The sequence below is a fragment of the Microcaecilia unicolor genome, chromosome 3 (assembly GCF_901765095.1).
Source record: "Microcaecilia unicolor chromosome 3, aMicUni1.1, whole genome shotgun sequence".
Taxonomy (NCBI): domain Eukaryota; kingdom Metazoa; phylum Chordata; class Amphibia; order Gymnophiona; family Siphonopidae; genus Microcaecilia; species Microcaecilia unicolor.
The window spans coordinates 136,347,796-136,366,164 of record NC_044033.1 but is presented as its reverse complement, the minus strand read 5'-3'; the positions used below and the strand labels follow the sequence as shown (position 1 = coordinate 136,366,164).

Below are 18,369 nucleotides of genomic sequence, written 5' to 3'. Positions count from 1 at the left end.
GACGTCCCCGGCCATATTATCAAAACAAAAGATTGACGTCCATCTTGTTTCGATAATACGGGTTTCCCCGCCCCTCCATCAGGACATTTTGCGAGGACGTCCTCAACAAAACTTGGACGTCCCTTTCAATTATGCCCCTCTTAGTTTTTTTTAATTCAGTCTAAATACATAACTGTTTTTCTTTTTCATTACTTTATCAGCACTAGTCCCCAGTACTGATAGTGCTTCTTCATGCACGCTGATCAAAACCACTGTAAATTGTTTCTTATTTTCACCCATTTTGTGCATGTCCACGACATGTCCACCAGCAATTTTATGTACTAACAAGATAATGTGATGTAAGTTACACTATTTGTTATTTTTTATTAGTAACTCCATTTGTTTTTTACCTAATTGCAATAAAACAATAAACTATCCAGTCGATGTATCTTTTGCAAATTCTACTTTATTAAGTATCAGCACTGATAGTTTTGTTACATGCAGCAACACTGATTTTTGGGCACTTAAAAAAAAAAAGATGTAGCACAACCCTCAAATGTCTTTACATCATTCAAGTCTTACAAGCATTCTTTTTACATGCATATATACTGGTCCATTCACACAATTGTTTTGTCATCTCTAGGACTCACTGGAGCTTTTTTTGATCATGCATCCTTTTATTGCATATACATACATCCCCCCTCCTTTGTTATCCAATTCTGTTTACATTGCAGCTTAAACTCCAAACATTATTAATTTATTGGAATGTAAACACATTTTGCACATTTTGATATGCAAGTATATGCTACAATTCTTCATATTTCACTTAGGTATCCAAAGGAACGCCATATACGTAATAGCATTCACACGTCATATCACTTCATCAATATTCATCAGTTACATGTCACGTCCTTTCATCTTGTCTTTTTATCTGACACGTTTCCGACATCACAACTTTGCAACACTTGCATCACTCACATTAGCCGGCAACACGGCTATTGTTTTTCAGTGTACTTGCAAGACAGAGGGTAAGCATTTCGCTGTTTTAAACATGACTGAATATATAGCAGCCCGTCTCTTTTCTTTCAACAGCACGAATTACTAGCACCGACAGTCATATAGTAATTTGTCTTGCTTCCTCATTGGATTGTGTATTTGATACATATAGGCCTACCCTTACAATGCAAGCTATTTTTCAAAATTTCATTACAGAGTCACTGATCCTATTTACAAAACAGAGCGCACTGTTTCACTTTTGCTTCATCAGGAGCTGTTCCTGTTTTTTTCCGTTTTGAGTGCCCTTCCCGCTACGATGAACTTGGCCGCTGGAACAAGAAGTCTATCGTAGCACAATGGAGTCTGCATTTTTGGCTTTAAAGCCGGTCCTTTGAGCATCAGCCTCAAATATGCACATGCAGATACCAATATTTACACATGTAATTCATGAATACAGTTTTTAAAATAAAAGCCTTACCCCCAAATTCTATAAATAATGCCTAAAATTGGGTACACAATTACATAATAGGTTGGTTACGCACTTATTTGGCTAATTAGCACAAAATTGCTACTTAATTGGCAATAAGTATCAATATTTGGCCTTAACAAGCACAGTTTAAACAAGAATGTAAGCATAATACACATAACCACAATGGCTGAATTACTTTTGTTATATGCTGAATTAAATTGAACACAGCTTATAAACCTAACTGCTTCCGCTGAGTTTTCAAATTCCCGAAATAGATTATTTACACCTAAAGCTGACTTAAGCCTAATAACCTGAAGCATAACTCAGTAGTGAAGGACATAACCTAATACCCTAGAGGGAGTTTTATTTCAGTGCATATAATGAATTATATCAAATCCTTAATTGCTACCCAGGCAGTGCAGTAAATTGGAAAAAAGAATGAGAACCTCAGTATGTGAAATCTGACAAAATTGGCCTGCTGGAACTCAAAGCTGAAGAAAAAATGTTTTTTAAAGATAAATTGTTGATTTCAATTTTCAAAAGCGTCATTCCATTTGATAGGCTTTTCTGTGAAGTGTAAGAGTAGCCTAGTGGTTGAAACAGGAATTTGAGAACCAGAAAGCCACTGCTCAAATTTCATTTTTTATGACCTTCTATAAGTCACTTCACCCTCTATTGCCTTACTTAGATTGTAGGGGGAGGATGGGATTTGATATACTGCCTTTCTGTGGTTACAGTCAAAACAGTTTACACAGTGCTTTTTCGTGCTGGTACGCACCGGTACAGCTTACCGGCACCTTTTTTTCCTAGGACCAACTCACCTGCCCACCCTTAGCTCCCCGACAGCCCTGCTTTCTGTTCCTGCTGCCCTGTGATGCATTTGAATCTTTTATTTATTTTTTCTGAAGTTGCAGCGCTGGCGGTGACGTTAGTGAAAGAACAAGGCTTGCCTCCTCCAGCCTTCCCTTCCCTCTCAGTGTCCTGCCCCCTTGGAAACAGGAAACTTCGTCAGATGAAGGCGGGACACTGAGAGGGAAGGGGAGGCTGGAGGAGGTGAGTCTGGTGCTTTCACTAATGCCGCCGCCGGTGCTGCAACTTCAGGTAAAATAAATAAAAGATTTAAACGCATTGCGGGGCAGCAGGAACAGAAGGCAGGGCTGTCAGGGAGCTATGGGCAGGCAGGTGGGGCTGGAGTTGTTACTGGAACTCGACGAGGGCTGCAAAGGGGGGCAGATGGAGGCTGGGGCGAGTTACTGGATATGGAGGGGAGGGGAGGGCAGAGGAGATTCGATGGACATGGTTGGGAGGGGAGGATAGGGGCAAAGGAGAATCTGGATATAGATGGGAGGTGAGGGGAGAGGAGAATCGCTGGACATGGATGGGAAGAGAGGGCAGGGGAGAGCAGAGTTGCTGGAAATAGATGAATGGAGGGAAGGGCAGGAGAAATGCTGGACATGGATGGAGGAGAAGGAAGACAGGAAGGAGATGCACATGGATGGAGGGGAGGGGAGAGAGGAGAAATGCTGGACAATGATGGAGTGGAGGGCAGGAAAGAGAGGAGAAATGTTGGAGGGAAGGAAAGACAGAGGAAGGAGATGCACACGGTTAGAGGGGAAGGGAGAGAGGAGAAATACTGGACATGGATGTAGGGGAGGGAAGACAGAGGAAGTAGATGCACATGGATGGAGTGGAGAGGGAGAGGAGAAATGCTGGACATGGATGGAGGGGAGGGAAGAGAGTGGAAGTGAGATGAGGATGGATGGATGGATGGATGGATGGATGGATGGATGGATGGATGGATGGATGGAAGGGAGGAGAGAGGAGAAATGCTGGACATGGATGACGGGAGAGAGGAAAAATGCTGGGTGTGGATGGAAAGAGGAAGGAGATGCATACTGATAAGATGAGGGAAAGGGAAACTGCACATGGATGAATAAAATAGGCAAAAGCTGGATCCACTCTATACCTCCTCCAGTCAAGTCTGCAGAGGACCCAGCTTTTACCTATGGATGTAGGGCAAGAAATGAAGAAGAAAGGAGGAAAGTAAAGAAATACATGGAAAGGAAGCCCTGGAAACGGAGTTAAGAGAACAGATAGAGAGCAGCAGAATCAGAGACTGGGACCAATATGGATAGAACAACAAAGCCACCAGACAACAAAGGTATAAAAAATCATTTTATTTTCATTTTAGTGTTTGGAATATGTCCACTTTGAAAATTTACATCTGCTGTCTTACTTTGCACTGGGTATACTGGAGCTGTAACAGCTTATAGAAATTATTTATAATGAAAAAAATCACAAGTTATTTTTTTCTCGTATATTGGTATAGTATTTTCAGTGATACTGCTTATATGTGCCACGGCTGGTATAAGGGGTGTGGCTACTGTGGGTGTGGCTACCATAGGGGTGGGGCCATAGATGGTGACCCCACCCATAATGAGTACCTGTACCCTTTTTCCTACAAACAAAAACACTGAGTTTACCTATTATATACAGGGACTTATTGGAGGGTTAAACGACTTACCCAGAGTCACAAGGAGCTGCAGTGGGAATTGAAAGCTCTTGGAGCAGGGAAATACCTTCTGTACCTGAATATAACTCACCTTGAGCATAGATTTGGAAAGGCAAGGAATTAAATCTAAAATCTCAAACCATAATGACTGCCATCAAGCCCTATCCTTGCATAAATGATATTGATATCTGTTCACCTTTGAATTAGTGAAAGCCATACCACATCTCGTAGACCCCCCTTACCCTAGCAAGCAATGAGGCCTGATTTTAAGAAGGTGCAAACAACACATTAAGATAAGCTCCAGCACCAGAGGCTGATCTGGTCAGTGTTTAATTTGCTTTGTCCTTATTTACTTAGGTTGTGGAAGAGGGAGAGCATCATTACAAGTCCCTCTATACAATGGTATAAGCAACACTGATTCAAAAAGTCCTGCAATAGCACAGGCTATAGGAAAAGTAGCGGAATGGGGAGATGCTGGCCTAGCTGTCAGTGGCACTTGGCTATAAGCATTCAACCTACAGTACATAGCTATTGCTCAGCACTCCACCAGAAAAATGCCCTGGAACCTCACCGTTTACACACAAAGGGATAGATTCTCTTTGTGGTGCCTGAAAATTCTGTGCAGAAAAAATACGCCTAGGCATATTCTCTAAAATACACCTAAATTTTATAGATGACGCTTAAATTTCAACACGGTATATAGAATATGCCGAGCACCTCTCCACATGACCAAATGTAGTCATGGCCATTTATGCTGTGTTTTACTTGGCATAAATCCTGACATCTATATTAGGTGCAGAGTGGGTGCATTCTATAACAATGTGCATAGATTTTAGAAATGCCCACTCCCCACCCATGCCCACACCCTCTTTTCAGCTATTTCTTAGAATTTACAAGCACGACGTTACAGAATATGCTTAGCAAATTCTACGCATAAATCTTAATGAATGCCAACTAGTGCTGATAATTGCGTGTTAACATCCAATTGACAGCGCTGATTAGTTAGTTAACAAATTAAGTTACACACATTGTTATAGAATACGCTTCGATTTCCGTGCGGAAATTAAGGAGCAATATATAGAATCTGGCAGAAAGCTTTTCACAGATGTTCATTATTTATTTATTACATTTGTATCCCACATTTCCCACCTATTTGCAGGCTCAATCCATAAGGTTTCAATCTCTACTGTCCATTTAAATCATTTTGAATATTGGGCCCATTATTATTAAATTTATAAAATTTTCAATATACTGCCTTTGGTATATCCAAAGCAGTTTACATATTACATTCAGGTACTTTCTCTCCCCTCATTTCCTCACCATCTAAGTTTTTCTGTTCCCGGGGAAATGGCTAGATAAAGAAGGTCTCTGTCACTCACTCTACATTTGTGTTCTAAAGTGGTTCAGAGGCTTCCTGGAAAGTAGATCATATGGGGGGTCAAAGTGAACACAGACTTATCCCAAAACTGGAGCAACAGGTGTGGGGTCACACAGGGCTCTCCACTTTCTCCAGTACAATTCAATGTTTTTCTCTGATCCTTAAGCCTACATATTCCTATGGGTGTCTCTAGCGTTTAGCATGTGCTAATCATTAGCAAGCGCTAAAAACGCTAGCACAATTTGTAAAAGACCCCCTAAGTTAGGCATGGTGTATTCTATAACAGAACATATAATTTATAGAAATGCCCATGATCCGCCCATTCCACGCCCATGGCCATGCCCCCTTTTTGGCAGCGCACATTAGAATTTACGCACATCACTTTATAGAATATGCTTAGAATGCTGTGCGCATAAATTCTTATTAAAGACAAATTAGTGTCTATAGTTGCTTGTTAACTGGCAATTATCAGCGCTGATTGGCTTGTTAAGATAATTAATTTGTGCATGCAGTACAGAATATGACCTGAATTGCACACACAACTCAAGTTGCACTATAGAATCTGGAGGTTTGTCAATAAAACATTGTTATGCACCTTAGAAGTGTGGAAATGGACTGTAATGGATATTATTTCATAAGTTAAATTGTGTTAAATTGATTTTGCATGCACTTGTTTTAAGGTGTTTTAACAAACCAAATCCGTGCTAATGAATGAACATCCTTATGACTTTGTTTTGGACTTGGGGATGATGGAATGTATGTGAATCCTAAACTATTTTCAGGTCACATATTATACACTTCCATTAATTCTGCCATTTTATAACATTGCAGGGGAGGGAAAAGCTCATCTCTTTTCCCCTTTCTGTTGCACAGATATGTCTTGTGCCAAAACTATACATAGCAGCCTACATGCCTCGTGCTGTTCTGGTAACATATCAAACAAGGCAGTGTCAGAATCTACTTGAAATGACTAATCAAAGCTATTGCTAACCCATCTTATGATACCACAGTTCTGTTTCATTACATGAGGCTGAATTTGTTTTTGTAACTAATCTGATCGCATATATGAAAATCTGAGTAATAAGTATGTAATGGAAATTGTTTTCTGGAGACTAGCATCCTTCTCTAGAACAATTACTACTGTGCATTGTTTATCTGTCAGTGTAAAGGCTTCAGTTATACTAGTATCCTTCAGGGGATATCACTTAATTAGGTAAAAGCTCCATGCGTATATGGCATTAGGGATTTGTGGTCGCCCACACACAGCCTTTCTGAGAAATGAGTTCTGATGCAGGCTGTAATTTTTTTCCTGTGCATGCTGCACCACCTAGAGAATTGTTTTGCATTGCATGTGTTAACCCTTTGCACGTAAACTCTCTCTCTCTCTCTCTCTCTCTCTCTCTCTCTCTCTCTCTCTCTCTCTCTCTCTCTCTCTCTCTCTCATATCTAATTTTGGCCTTCAACTTGTCAAGTATTTCAGCTTTTGAATATTTTTAATACAGTGTGACTTGGCATTATTTTCTATTTGTGTTTGTCTATTTTCTATGTATCGGTTTTATTCACATTTATTTGTTTCCACTGTTCGTTAGAAAATATATTTTGACTTTTAGATTACTATAAACTCTATGCAAGCTTTTGCAAATGTGCCAGAAAATTGTAGCATTATTTTTTTAGCACTTGTACAGAATCTGTAGGTCTTGGCAATAATGAAGAATGTTATTGTCCTGACCATATCCAGCCCTCTTGTCCCATTCCAGTTATATAGAATCAGGCACAGTGAGTGACATTGTTGTTCAAGGTCATGTGAGAAGTCTGTGGAGAAAGTGATTTGAATTTGTATTCTTGAAACCTTCTCCATCCTCTTTCAGCACTGTTAGAGATTTGATCATACTCCCTTAGGTTTCATCCATTCCAATTTCCTTTATACACCAGAGCGTAGTAGAATATTTGATAGATATTTAGTTATATAGGAAGCATACTAAATTCCATAAAGACAATTCTATGAGCTTTATTCAACAGTGTAATGGATACATAAGGAAATGCAGAAATGGAATAATAAAAAAGAATAGAACATTCAGCTTCAGCTACCTACTTTGATTTGATTTTCATTGATGTTGGTCATGACCGAGTTCTTAAATGATCATTGTCTCCTAAGTCATTATATTATTCAAGCCTGGTTTAGATAATTTGTAAGCATATAATTGGAATTTGTTTTGTGCTTTGTTGTTTTGGATACCAAGGATAATGGTTGTACAAGTAAAAGACATTTCACCCTTTCAAGGAACTTTATGAAGATCCTAAAATACGCTAAGTGCTATTCTATAAACGGCCCTCCAAGTTGGGGGCTATTTATAGAATACCACCTAGCACCGGGATCCATGCCTAGCTTATAGGCGGAATGATTTATAACAACTGAAACATGGTGTAAATCCCTGTGCCTAAATTAGGCACAGATCAGGCATATTATGTAACAGTGTATGAAATTTCTTGGAACGCTCCTGACCTGCCCATGCTCCTCCCATTGCTACGCCTCCCTTTTCAGATCCATGCACATCTTTGTAGAATACGCCTAGCAATAGGCACACATAAATTCTAATTGTTGACAGTTAGTGCTGATAATTGATTATTAACACCCAATTATTAGCAGTAATTGGTTCGTTATTCAATTAAATTGTGCACAGGATTTTGGCGCACAACCAGATTTCTACATGCAATTATGAGTGCCATATATAGAATCCAGGAGTTACTGGAGGTATTCAATCCACTAGCCAGATAACTATCTGGATAATGTTAGGACATCAGAAAGGCTGTCCAAACTTTATCTGGTTAGATATCCAGTTGGTGGCTGGAATATCACCACTAACCAGATATTTCTATGGGTCAGCACTCAATCTGGATTTTCAGGGCCGCCCAGTTTCTGCATACCAACGCTGAATATCTGGATTATATTCAACCCAGATGGTCAGCATTTTTAAAAAAACACTGACTGCTGTGGTCAAAAACTGAGGGTATATCCCTCGGGACACTATCGGATCCATCACTGTAAAGTGGAAATAGTTTTGGCTTCACCAAAACCTGGCCTCAGTTAGGCTGCACCTTCGAAGTGAGCAACTAATGGATTTATGAAACTTCTAAGAGGGTCACTGAAAGGCCTAAAATTACTTTAAAAGACCTACAGAGATCTCTGGTTCAGACTGGGGGAAATGCTGACTGCTGGACAGCTCAAGATTACTCCACAAACCTTGTCTATATAGATGGGTGGCAAGAAATACATCTGCATTGCATTGGCATAAAAGCATTTAGGTGACGCTGCACAATGCTAAAGGGTTGCTGTGCAGCAACCCGGAACTACCGCTGGCCCAACGCAGGAGCTGGCGGTAGTTCCACCCCAAGCGTGCGCCATTTACGGTGCTAGTGGAAATATTGAAAAAATATTTCTGCAGGGGGTTACCCGGCAGTAATCGGGGAGCAGTAAGCGCTCGTCCACGAAATGGCCACGCAGCACACGGCCATTTCATTTTTGGCTATTTTCACCTGCCTGCGGTAGAAGGGGACCCTGGTGCATGACAAAAATGGCTGCTGCCACTAGCACAGGGCCCCTTTACCACAGCTTACTAAAAAAGGCCCAGTGTGAAGAAGGTTTTACAATCTGAGACCACAGTGGAACTTTTTTGTCTTAGTGCTATATGCTAATTTTCTGTACCATTTAAGGACTCAATCTTAGTTCTATCTATATGAAGTGGTTCATTTTAAAGGTGGATTATGATTATCCAACTCACAATAAAATTCGACATCTGCCCAGATGATGAAGGCACTGGAACACTGAAACACATTGGGCTGTTTTTATAATTGCTTTTGAAGTCTGCATATTTGCACCTGGAACCACCTTTTACCTGGATTGATTTTTAATAAAAAAATTCTTTGGAGACTATTGAGCTGCCCTGCTCTTCTTTTTGTTCTCTGCATTCGCTTTGTAGTTGGCTACTGCATCTTTCTCTTCGTGACACAAAACAAACATAGCACCTCATCCTGTGAAGACCATCGCCCAGATTCTATAAAGTTTGCCCAAATTTGGGCGTGACCCTGAGTTGCACGCCCAACTAAATTAGTTAATGAGACATTAACACTCAATAAATTGGCTGCTAACAATCAATTATTGGCATTGGCTCTAATTTGGAGTTGCGTGCACAACCCAAAAGGGGGTGTGGCCACGGGTGAGGCATGGGCGGGTCATGGGCTTCCCCAAAAGTTACATACAGTGTTACAGAATTGTGGGATGCACGCCAGGATTTATAGCTGCTTAAGCAGGCATAAGTCCTGGTACCTTATTGTTGCAGGAATTGGCACTGCATGCGTTATTCTATAAAGACAGCTCATCCCAGAGTGCCCTTTACAGAATAGCACTGAGCACTGATTTTTCCAGGCACTCAAATTGAGACTCAAAACTCAATATAGACTTAATTTCAACAAATCTCAATGCGTGTAACACTTAAACAAGCTAAGTACATAAGTAATGCCACACTGGGAAAAGACCAAGAGTCCATCGAGCCCAGCATCCTGTCCACGACAGCGGCCAATCCAGGCCAAGGGCACCTGGCAAGCTTCAAACATTCTATACATGTTATTCCTGGAATTGTGGATTTTTCCCAAGTCCATTTAGAAGCGGTTTATGGACTTGTCCTTTAGGAAACCATCTAACCCCTTTTTAAACTCTGCCAAGCTAACCGCCTTCACCACGTTCTCCGGCAACAAATTCCAGAGTTTAATTACGCGTTGGGTGAAGAAAATTTTTCTCTGATTTGTTTTAAATTTACTACACTGTAGTTTCATCGCATGCCCCCTAGTCCTAGTATTTTTGGAAAACGTGAACAAATGCTTCACATCCACCTGTTCCACTCCACTCATTATTTTATATACCTCTATCATGTCTCCCCTCAACTGTCTCTTCTCCAAGCTGAAAAGCCCTATCCTCCTTAGTCTTTCTTCATAGGGAAGTCGTCCCATCCCCGCTATCATTTTAGTCGCCCTTCGCTGCTCCTTTTCCAATACCACTATATCTTTCTTGAGATGCGGCGACCAGAATTGAACACAATACTCAAGGTGCGGTCGCACCATGGAGCGATACAATGGCATTATAACAGCCTCACACCTGTTTTCCATATTTTTCCTAATAATACCAAACATTCTATTTGCTTTCCGAGCCACAGCAGCACACTGAGCAGAAGGTTTCAGTGTATTATCGACGACGACACCCAGATTCCTTTCTTGGTCCGTAACTCCTAACGTGGAACCTTGCATGACGTAGCTATAATTCGGGTTCTTTTTTCCTACATGCATCACCTTGCACTTGCTCACATTAAACGTCATCTGCCATTTAGCCGCCTAGTCTCGTAAGGTCCTTCTGTAATTTTTCACAATCCTCTCGCGAGTTAACGACTTTGAATAACTTTGTGTTATCAGCAAATTTAATTACCTTGCTAGTTACTCACATCTCTAAATCATTTAGAAATATATTAAAAAGCAGCAGTCCTAGCACAGACCCCTGAGGAACCCCACTAACTACCCTTCTCCATTGTGAATACTGCCCATTTAACCCCACTCTCTGCTTCCTATCCTTCTACCAGTTTTTAATCCACAATAGGACTTTTCCTCCTATCCCATGACCCTCCAATTTCCTCTGTAGCCTTTCATGAGGTACCTTGTCAAACGCCTTTTGAAAATCCAGATACACAATATCAAATGGCTCCCCTTTGTCCACATGTTTGTTTACTCCTTCAAAGAATTGAAGTAAATTGGTCAGGCAAGATTTCCCCACACAAAAGCCGTGCTGACTCGGTCTCAGTAATCCATGTCCTCGGATGTGCTCTGTAATTTTGTTTTTAATAATAACCTCTACCATTTTCCACGGCACCGACATCAGACTCACCGGTCTATAATTTCCCGGATCTCCCCTGGAACCTTTTTTAAAAATGGGCGTTACATTGGCCACCCTCCAATCTTCCGGTACCATGCTTGAGTTTAAGGATAAATTGCATATCACTAGCAGTAGCTCCGCAAGCTCATTTTTCAGTTCTATCAGTACTCTAGGATGAATACCATCTGGAGATTTACTACTCTTCACTTTGCTGAACTGCCCCATTATGTCTTCCAGGTTTACCGTGACGTCAGTAAGTTTCTCTGACTCGTCCGCTTGAAATATCATTTCCGACACCGGTATCCCACCCAAATCTTCCTCGGTGAAGACCAAAGCAAAGAATTCATTCAATCTCTCCACTATGTCTTTGTCTTCCTTGATCGCCCCTTTCACTCCTCGGTCATCCAGCGGCCCAACCGATTCTTTTGCCAGCTTCCTGCTTTTAATATACTGAAAAAAAATTTTACTATGTTTTTTTGCCTCTAATGCTATCTTTTTTTCTAATCCCTCTTGACCTTCTTTATCTGCGCCTTGCATTTGCTTTGACATTCCTTAAGCTGCTTCTTGTTATTTTCAGATGGTTCCTTCTTCCATTTTCTGAAGGCATTTCTTTTAGTCCTAATAGCTTCCTTCACCTCACTTTTCAACCTGAAAGAATGTCATTAATTTCTTGTGTATTGATAATACCAATCTACTTTACTCATGGCTGTTATTACTGCAAAAGGGGTTTCCTTCAAGCAGTGGCGTAGGAAGGGGGCGGGAGGGGCGGTCCGCCCCTGGTGCACGCGCTTGGGGGGTGCAGGCCCCACTGGTTTCCTGCTCCCTCTGCCCCGGAACAGGTTACTTCCTGTTCCTGGGCAGAGAGAGCAGGGGAACCAGCGGGGCTGATGCAGCTCCGAGTGACATGCACTCGGGGCGGATCGAACCTCCCGCAGGTAAGAATGCGGTCCGGGGGGGGGGGTTTGCGCTCCAGGGGAGTTGCGCTCCGGGGGGGTTTCGCTCTGGAGGGGGGTGCGCCGCAGAGGAGGGGGTCACACCGTGCTGCACCGGGGGGGGGGGGGTGCGCAGCGGCGACCCGCCCTGGGTGTCATTAGCCCTCGCTACAGCACTGCCTTCAAGTAGTGAGTCAAGAGATGTGAAGACAAGTGCAATCAAAACTCTGTGGATTGCTATTGATTACTTAATATTTCTATAAATGTTGAAAATGTAGAATCTGTGGTGTAAATCTTTGAAAAAAAAACCCCTACTTTAATGCATTTTGAATTGTAATTTTAGACAACAAAAGGTTAAAAATGTACAAGGGTGGGAAGAATCAACTAGTGCATGATGATGATAAATATTTGCTGTTTATAAAAATGGTTCTGTTTGGTGTGGCTTTCTTGCAGAGCAGTGTTTAAAGATAGTAGCACTTCTGATTAGCAGTGAGACTTAAAGGAAAGTGATCAGTAGAGATATGCATTCATTTGGAACAGCATGGGAGATATCCACAACATGTTGTTTCATGTCTTGTGAATCTGAAATGATAGGAAAAATCCCAGAAATTGTTTTTTCCCCTCTGTTGTAAATAGTATATGAAGTTTTTCAAAAGTGCAGCAAATGACTCGACACAGCTGCCGTGTTTCGGGGCTTATGCGCCTGCTTCAGGAGTCTTGTGATGTTTCAAAACTCTAATAAGAAAGCAAACTGTTCTATCTAGGGTAATGTTAATGGATATCACAATCCAAATAACTCAGGAGTGATGCTTCCAAAGTCTGCACCACTCCTGAGTTATTTGGATTGTGACATCCATTAATATTACCCTAGAAAGAACAGTTTCTTATTAGAGTTTTGAAACATCACAAGACTCCTGAAGCAGGCACATAAGCGCCGAAACACGGCAGCTGTGTCGACTCATTTGATGTTCTTTAATAAAGACTTTTGATTGAGTATAAGTCTCCCCTGGTTTGTGAAAGTGCCAGATCATCCTACTCCTTTCTTTGCTGCACTACTTTGACGAAGGGATTGAGGGTTCCTCCACTTTCTGTGGCTGCTCCTCGTTTTGCAAAAGTGCCCACTCTTTATATCACTGGATTGTTTCCATTTCAGGGGCAAACAAAATGAAAAATCTTGAAAACAACATGTGACACTAGCAAAAATGAAAATGTATGGCCTGCACAGCCCTAGTGACCAGTGTTGTCCCTAAACATCATCCATAATTCTAATGTGCGCTGCCAAAAAGGGGGCATGCCCATGGGTGTGGGCATTCTGAAAATCTACATACACGGTTATAGAATACACCTGCTCTGCACCTGACTTATGCGCCGGTATCTGCTAGGTATCCTGGAGGAACAAGCCATAGAATGTTATTGAATGGACAAGGGAATACAGTATTTCTAGTATGGGCGGGACAAATTGCTTGTTCTTTTGTCCGCTGTCGGCGACAGGGTGCTCGGCTCGATGGACCCTTGGAGGGGCATTTTCGACCAGGGACGCCCATCTCAAAGGGCGGCCATCTCCGAGGACGGCGCCATGAAGGGGCGGGGCCAACCGTATTTTTGAACGAGATGGGCGCCCATCTTTCATTTCGATAATACGGTTGGGGCCGGCTAAATTTCAGAGATGGCCGGGTTTAAGATGGCCGGCCTCGGTTTTTGTCGATAATGGAAACCGACGCTGGCCATCTCAAACCCAGCCAAATCCAAGGCATTTGGTCGTGGGAGGAGCCAGCATTTGTAGTGCACTGATCCCCCTGACATGCCAGGACACCAACCGGACACCCTAGGGGGGCACTTCTAAAAATTAAAAAATTAAAATAGCTTCTAGGTGCATAGCTCCCTTACCTTGTGTGCTGAACCCCCCATATCCCCCCCAAAACCCACTCCCCACAACTCTATACCATTACCATAGCCCTTATGGGTGAAGGGGGGCACCTACATATGGGTATAGTGGGTTTGGGAGGGGGGGTTGGAGGGCTCCCATTTACCACCACAAGTGTAACAGGTAGGGCGGGGATGGGCCTGGGTCCGTCTGCCTAAAGTGCACTATTTCCACTAAAACTGCTCCAGGGATCTGTATACTGCTGCAATGGACCTGAGTATTACATTTGAGGCTGGCATAGAGGCTGGCAAAAAAAGTTTTTAAAGTTGTTTTTTTGAGGGTGGGAGGGAGTTGGGAGATGATCCCCGATTCCCTCCGGTGGTCATCTGGTCAGTTCGGGCACTTTTTTAGGACTTGGACCTGCAAAAAAAGGGACCAAATAAAGTGGACCAAATTCTCGCCAGGGACGCCCTTCTTTTTTCCATTATCGGGCAAAGCCGGCCATCTCAAAGCATGCCCCCGTCCCGCCCCTGTCCTGCCTTCGCTACCCTGCTGACACGCTCCTCTGAACTTCCGCCAGCCCTGCGACAGAAAGCAGTTGAAGCCGGCCAAAATTGGCTTTCGATTATACCGATTTGACCGGCTTTAGGAGAAGGCCAGCCATCTCCCGATTTCTTTCGGAAGATGTCCGGCCTTCTCGTTTGAAAATAAGCTGGTTGGTCTGTCCCAGCATGGCGATGCTTATGTACTTATAAATTGGCTAGGCGTATTGTATAAATCGTGTCTAAATCCAAGAGTGGATTTCAGAATATACCTAGGTGGAAATATTTTCATTGCCGATTTTTCAGGTGCCATATATAGAATTTAGTGCTAAGCTCTGTTCTATAAAGGGTCAGCATTTAGTGTGAATCCTGTGCCTAATGTTTGGGCGCAGGACTTATGCCTGCTAAAACCTGATATAAATGTTGGTGCCCAAGTTAGGCGTGGTAAGACAGTATTCTGCAATTCCGCATGCAACTTTTTGAAACACTCCTGGCCATGCCCTCTTTTCAGGTATGCACTACGGGGGCCCTTTTACTAAGTCGTGCTGAAAAAATGGCCTGCGATGGTGTAGGCACATGTTTTGGACGCGCGCAGGTCCATTTTTCAGTGCGCCTGCAAAAAAGGCCATTTTTTATGGCTGAAAATGGACTTGCGGCAAAATTAAAACCAGTGCTTGTCCGTTTTCAGCATGAGACCTTACCGCCACCCATTGACTTAGAGGTAAGATCTCACGCATTAACAGGGTGGTAATCACTGGCGCACGTATGCTGCTGATTACCGCTAGGTAAGAGCCAAGTGGTAGAAAATTTCTATTGTGTGTTTTGGACACGCATCAAAAATGGAATTACCGCCCAGGGTACATGGTAACCGAGCGGTAGTTCCAATTCGACGTGCGTTGTACGCATGTAGGCGCCTACATGCCTTAATAGAAGGGCCCCTAAGAGAGTTAGGTGCCGAGCATTAACACCCAATTATTAGTTGTGTGCAAATCTTTGGGCACCATATGTAGAATCGGGGGGTAAATTTGTTAGCACACTTTAATAAAAGGACCCCTAATTTCCTGGCTTCATATGGTGGGTTGTTTATCTTGTATGTTGGTAAATTAGCAAGTTCATGGGTGGTGGTATGGATTATGTGAACTAACCATGATTTTTCAGCAAACCTCTGCTCTTGGGTGTAATATCGTACATACTGAAATCATGCTTTTTGTCTTTTTCTCCCCACAGAATATGTCAGAGAGTCATAATGATCCTGCACGGTAACAGCACAAGCGCCCCCTTGTTTTCAAACAGTGATTCCCAAGTGACGGGTTTTCTAAATAGAACCGCTTTCCATATCGGCAGCTATGGTATTTCTGAAACCACTGAGGATTTTCTCTTCACCACTGTGGAAACCAACACCTCCTTGAATGGCAATACCACTACTAAAGACCCTCTTGGTGGTCATACTGTCTTTCAAGTCATTTTGATTGCCTTGTTCACAGGCATCCTTGCTTTGGTGACCATCGTGGGCAACATCCTTGTGATATTGTCTTTTAAAGTGAACAAGCAGCTGAAGACGGTCAATAACTATTTTCTACTGAGTCTTGCCTTTGCAGATCTCATAATTGGAGTAATTTCAATGAACCTCTCTACTACGTATATTATTATGGACCGGTGGGCTTTGGGAAATGTAGCTTGTGACCTCTGGCTGGCAATTGACTATGTAGCCAGCAATGCCTCGGTCATGAATCTCCTTGTGATTAGTTTTGACCGGTATTTTTCCATCACTAGGCCACTTACCTACAGAGCTAAACGAACAACAAAACGAGCTGGAGTAATGATTGGTCTGGCCTGGGCCATTTCATTTGTACTTTGGGCCCCTGCTATCTTGTTCTGGCAGTACATTGAGGGGGAACGAACTGTGCCACCTGATGAATGTTGTATCCAGTTCTTAAAACAACCCATCATTACTTTCGGCACTGCCATAGCTGCCTTTTATTTGCCAGTCACCATTATGACTATTTTATACTGGAGAATATATAAGGAAACAGAGAAACGCACCAAAGAGTTGGCAGGACTACAGGCGTCAGGTAGCAAAGGTGAATCGGAGAATTTTGTCCACCAGACAGGCAGCTCCAGGAGTTGCAGCAGTTATGAGCTGCAAGAGGAGAATATGAAACGCTCCTCCAGGAGAAAATATGGCAAATGTCATTTCTGGCAAAAGGCAAAAACTTGGAAACCCAGCCTAGAGCAGGTGGATCAAGACCACAGCAGCAGCGACAGCTGGAATAACAATGATGGAAATGCTTCACTAGAAAATTCAGCATCCTCCGGTGAAGAAGACATAGCTACAGAAACAAGAGCAATTTATTCCATTGTGCTGAAGCTTCCAGGGCACAGTTCCATCCTCAACTCCACAAAACTGCCCTCCACCGATGACTTAAACACATCAGGCGATGAGCTCCAGAAGTCAGACAAAGACACAAAAGAGAGAAAACCTAAAAAATTGCACTCTCAAAAGAGTCTGGAGGATGGGGGCAGCTTTCAGAAAAGTTACTCTAAGCTTCCTATTCAGCCAGGCTCTGCGGTACAGGGGGCTAAGAATTCCAATGCCATTCCATCGAATACAAAAGCCACTCCAGCTCTCCCATTATCCTTCAAGGAAGCCACCTTGGCTAAAAAGTTTGCTGCCAAAACTAGAAACCAGATCACAAAAAGGAAACGAATGTCACTTATCAAAGAAAAGAAAGCTGCACAGACACTCAGTGCAATTTTATTTGCCTTTATTATTACATGGACTCCATATAATATAATGGTTTTAGTCAACACCTTCTGCTATGACTGTATCCCCAAGACATATTGGAACCTGGGATACTGGCTGTGTTACATCAATAGCACAGTGAATCCCATGTGCTATGCATTGTGTAATAAAACTTTCAGAACCACTTTTAAGATGTTACTGCTGTGCCAGTGGGACCAACGGAAGAGGCGCAAGCAGCAGTATCAGCAAAAGCAGTCAGCTGCTTTTCACAAACGGATTCCTCGCGAGGCTTCCTAGTATAGTCATTTTCATAGGCACAGAAAGTACGCTCTGAGAACCTCAATACACATATTAAATTAAAAATATATATATTGCATCAGGAAAGCGTGAAACTAGCTGCCAGCCTATGTATTTTCTTAACAAAGCAATTAAACATGGAGTTAAACCTATTTTAGCAAAATAAAGAAATAAAACACAAAAGAGAAAAATAAGGTAAACGTGGGTCTTTGGTGGAAAACAAGACATATAAAAGAGTTTCCTTCAAATAAAAAGAAACGGTGGGAAACATGAAATCCATTTATGACCTACCCCAAATATTTGACCTTGTTCAATGTTGGGATCTCAGGTAAGCACATCCAGCTAACTCAGCTCGGAGAAACTACACAGCAAATGGGATCCAGCGAATGGTGCTGGCAGTCTACGACCGACAAGACACAAGTCCAACTGAAGCTTCCAGTAGAGCTTCCCATCTTCCTTTCCTTGGTGTAATGGCGAGCATGGACCTTGTACTTTTGATGCAGTTCATCAGTGCTGTATGCTAGGGGAACAAGTTCTGGGTAAGCTAGCGAATACATGCCAAACTGTATTTTTATTTAAATTATGCAGAATGGTTAGTCAATGTCTCATCTTCTCTTACAGAATATAGTACAACCTCTATGTGCAGTGCAGACAGACAGATGTAGAGCCCCTCAACATTCGTAATTGCTTCAGGTGGGATAGACAGACATTTTCTTTTCATTCTGCTTTAAAAATGGTTAGAG

At 42.4% G+C, this 18,369-nt stretch overlaps 1 protein-coding gene across 6 annotated transcripts in view; it reads left to right on the top strand.

Annotated features, from left to right (window-relative positions):
* Nucleotides 1-17,874, top strand: part of CHRM3 (cholinergic receptor muscarinic 3) — an 819,103-nt gene extending 801,229 nt beyond the window's left edge. For all 6 annotated transcript variants that reach the window (XM_030196388.1, XM_030196387.1, XM_030196390.1 and 3 more), the window contains one exon: nucleotides 15,814-17,874. In XM_030196388.1, coding sequence (XP_030052248.1) covers nucleotides 15,814-17,626 — 1,813 coding nt within the window. In that variant the 3' untranslated portion in view covers nucleotides 17,627-17,874. The remainder of the gene's footprint in view (nucleotides 1-15,813) is intronic.
* The last annotated feature ends 495 nt before the right edge of the window (nucleotides 17,875-18,369 follow it).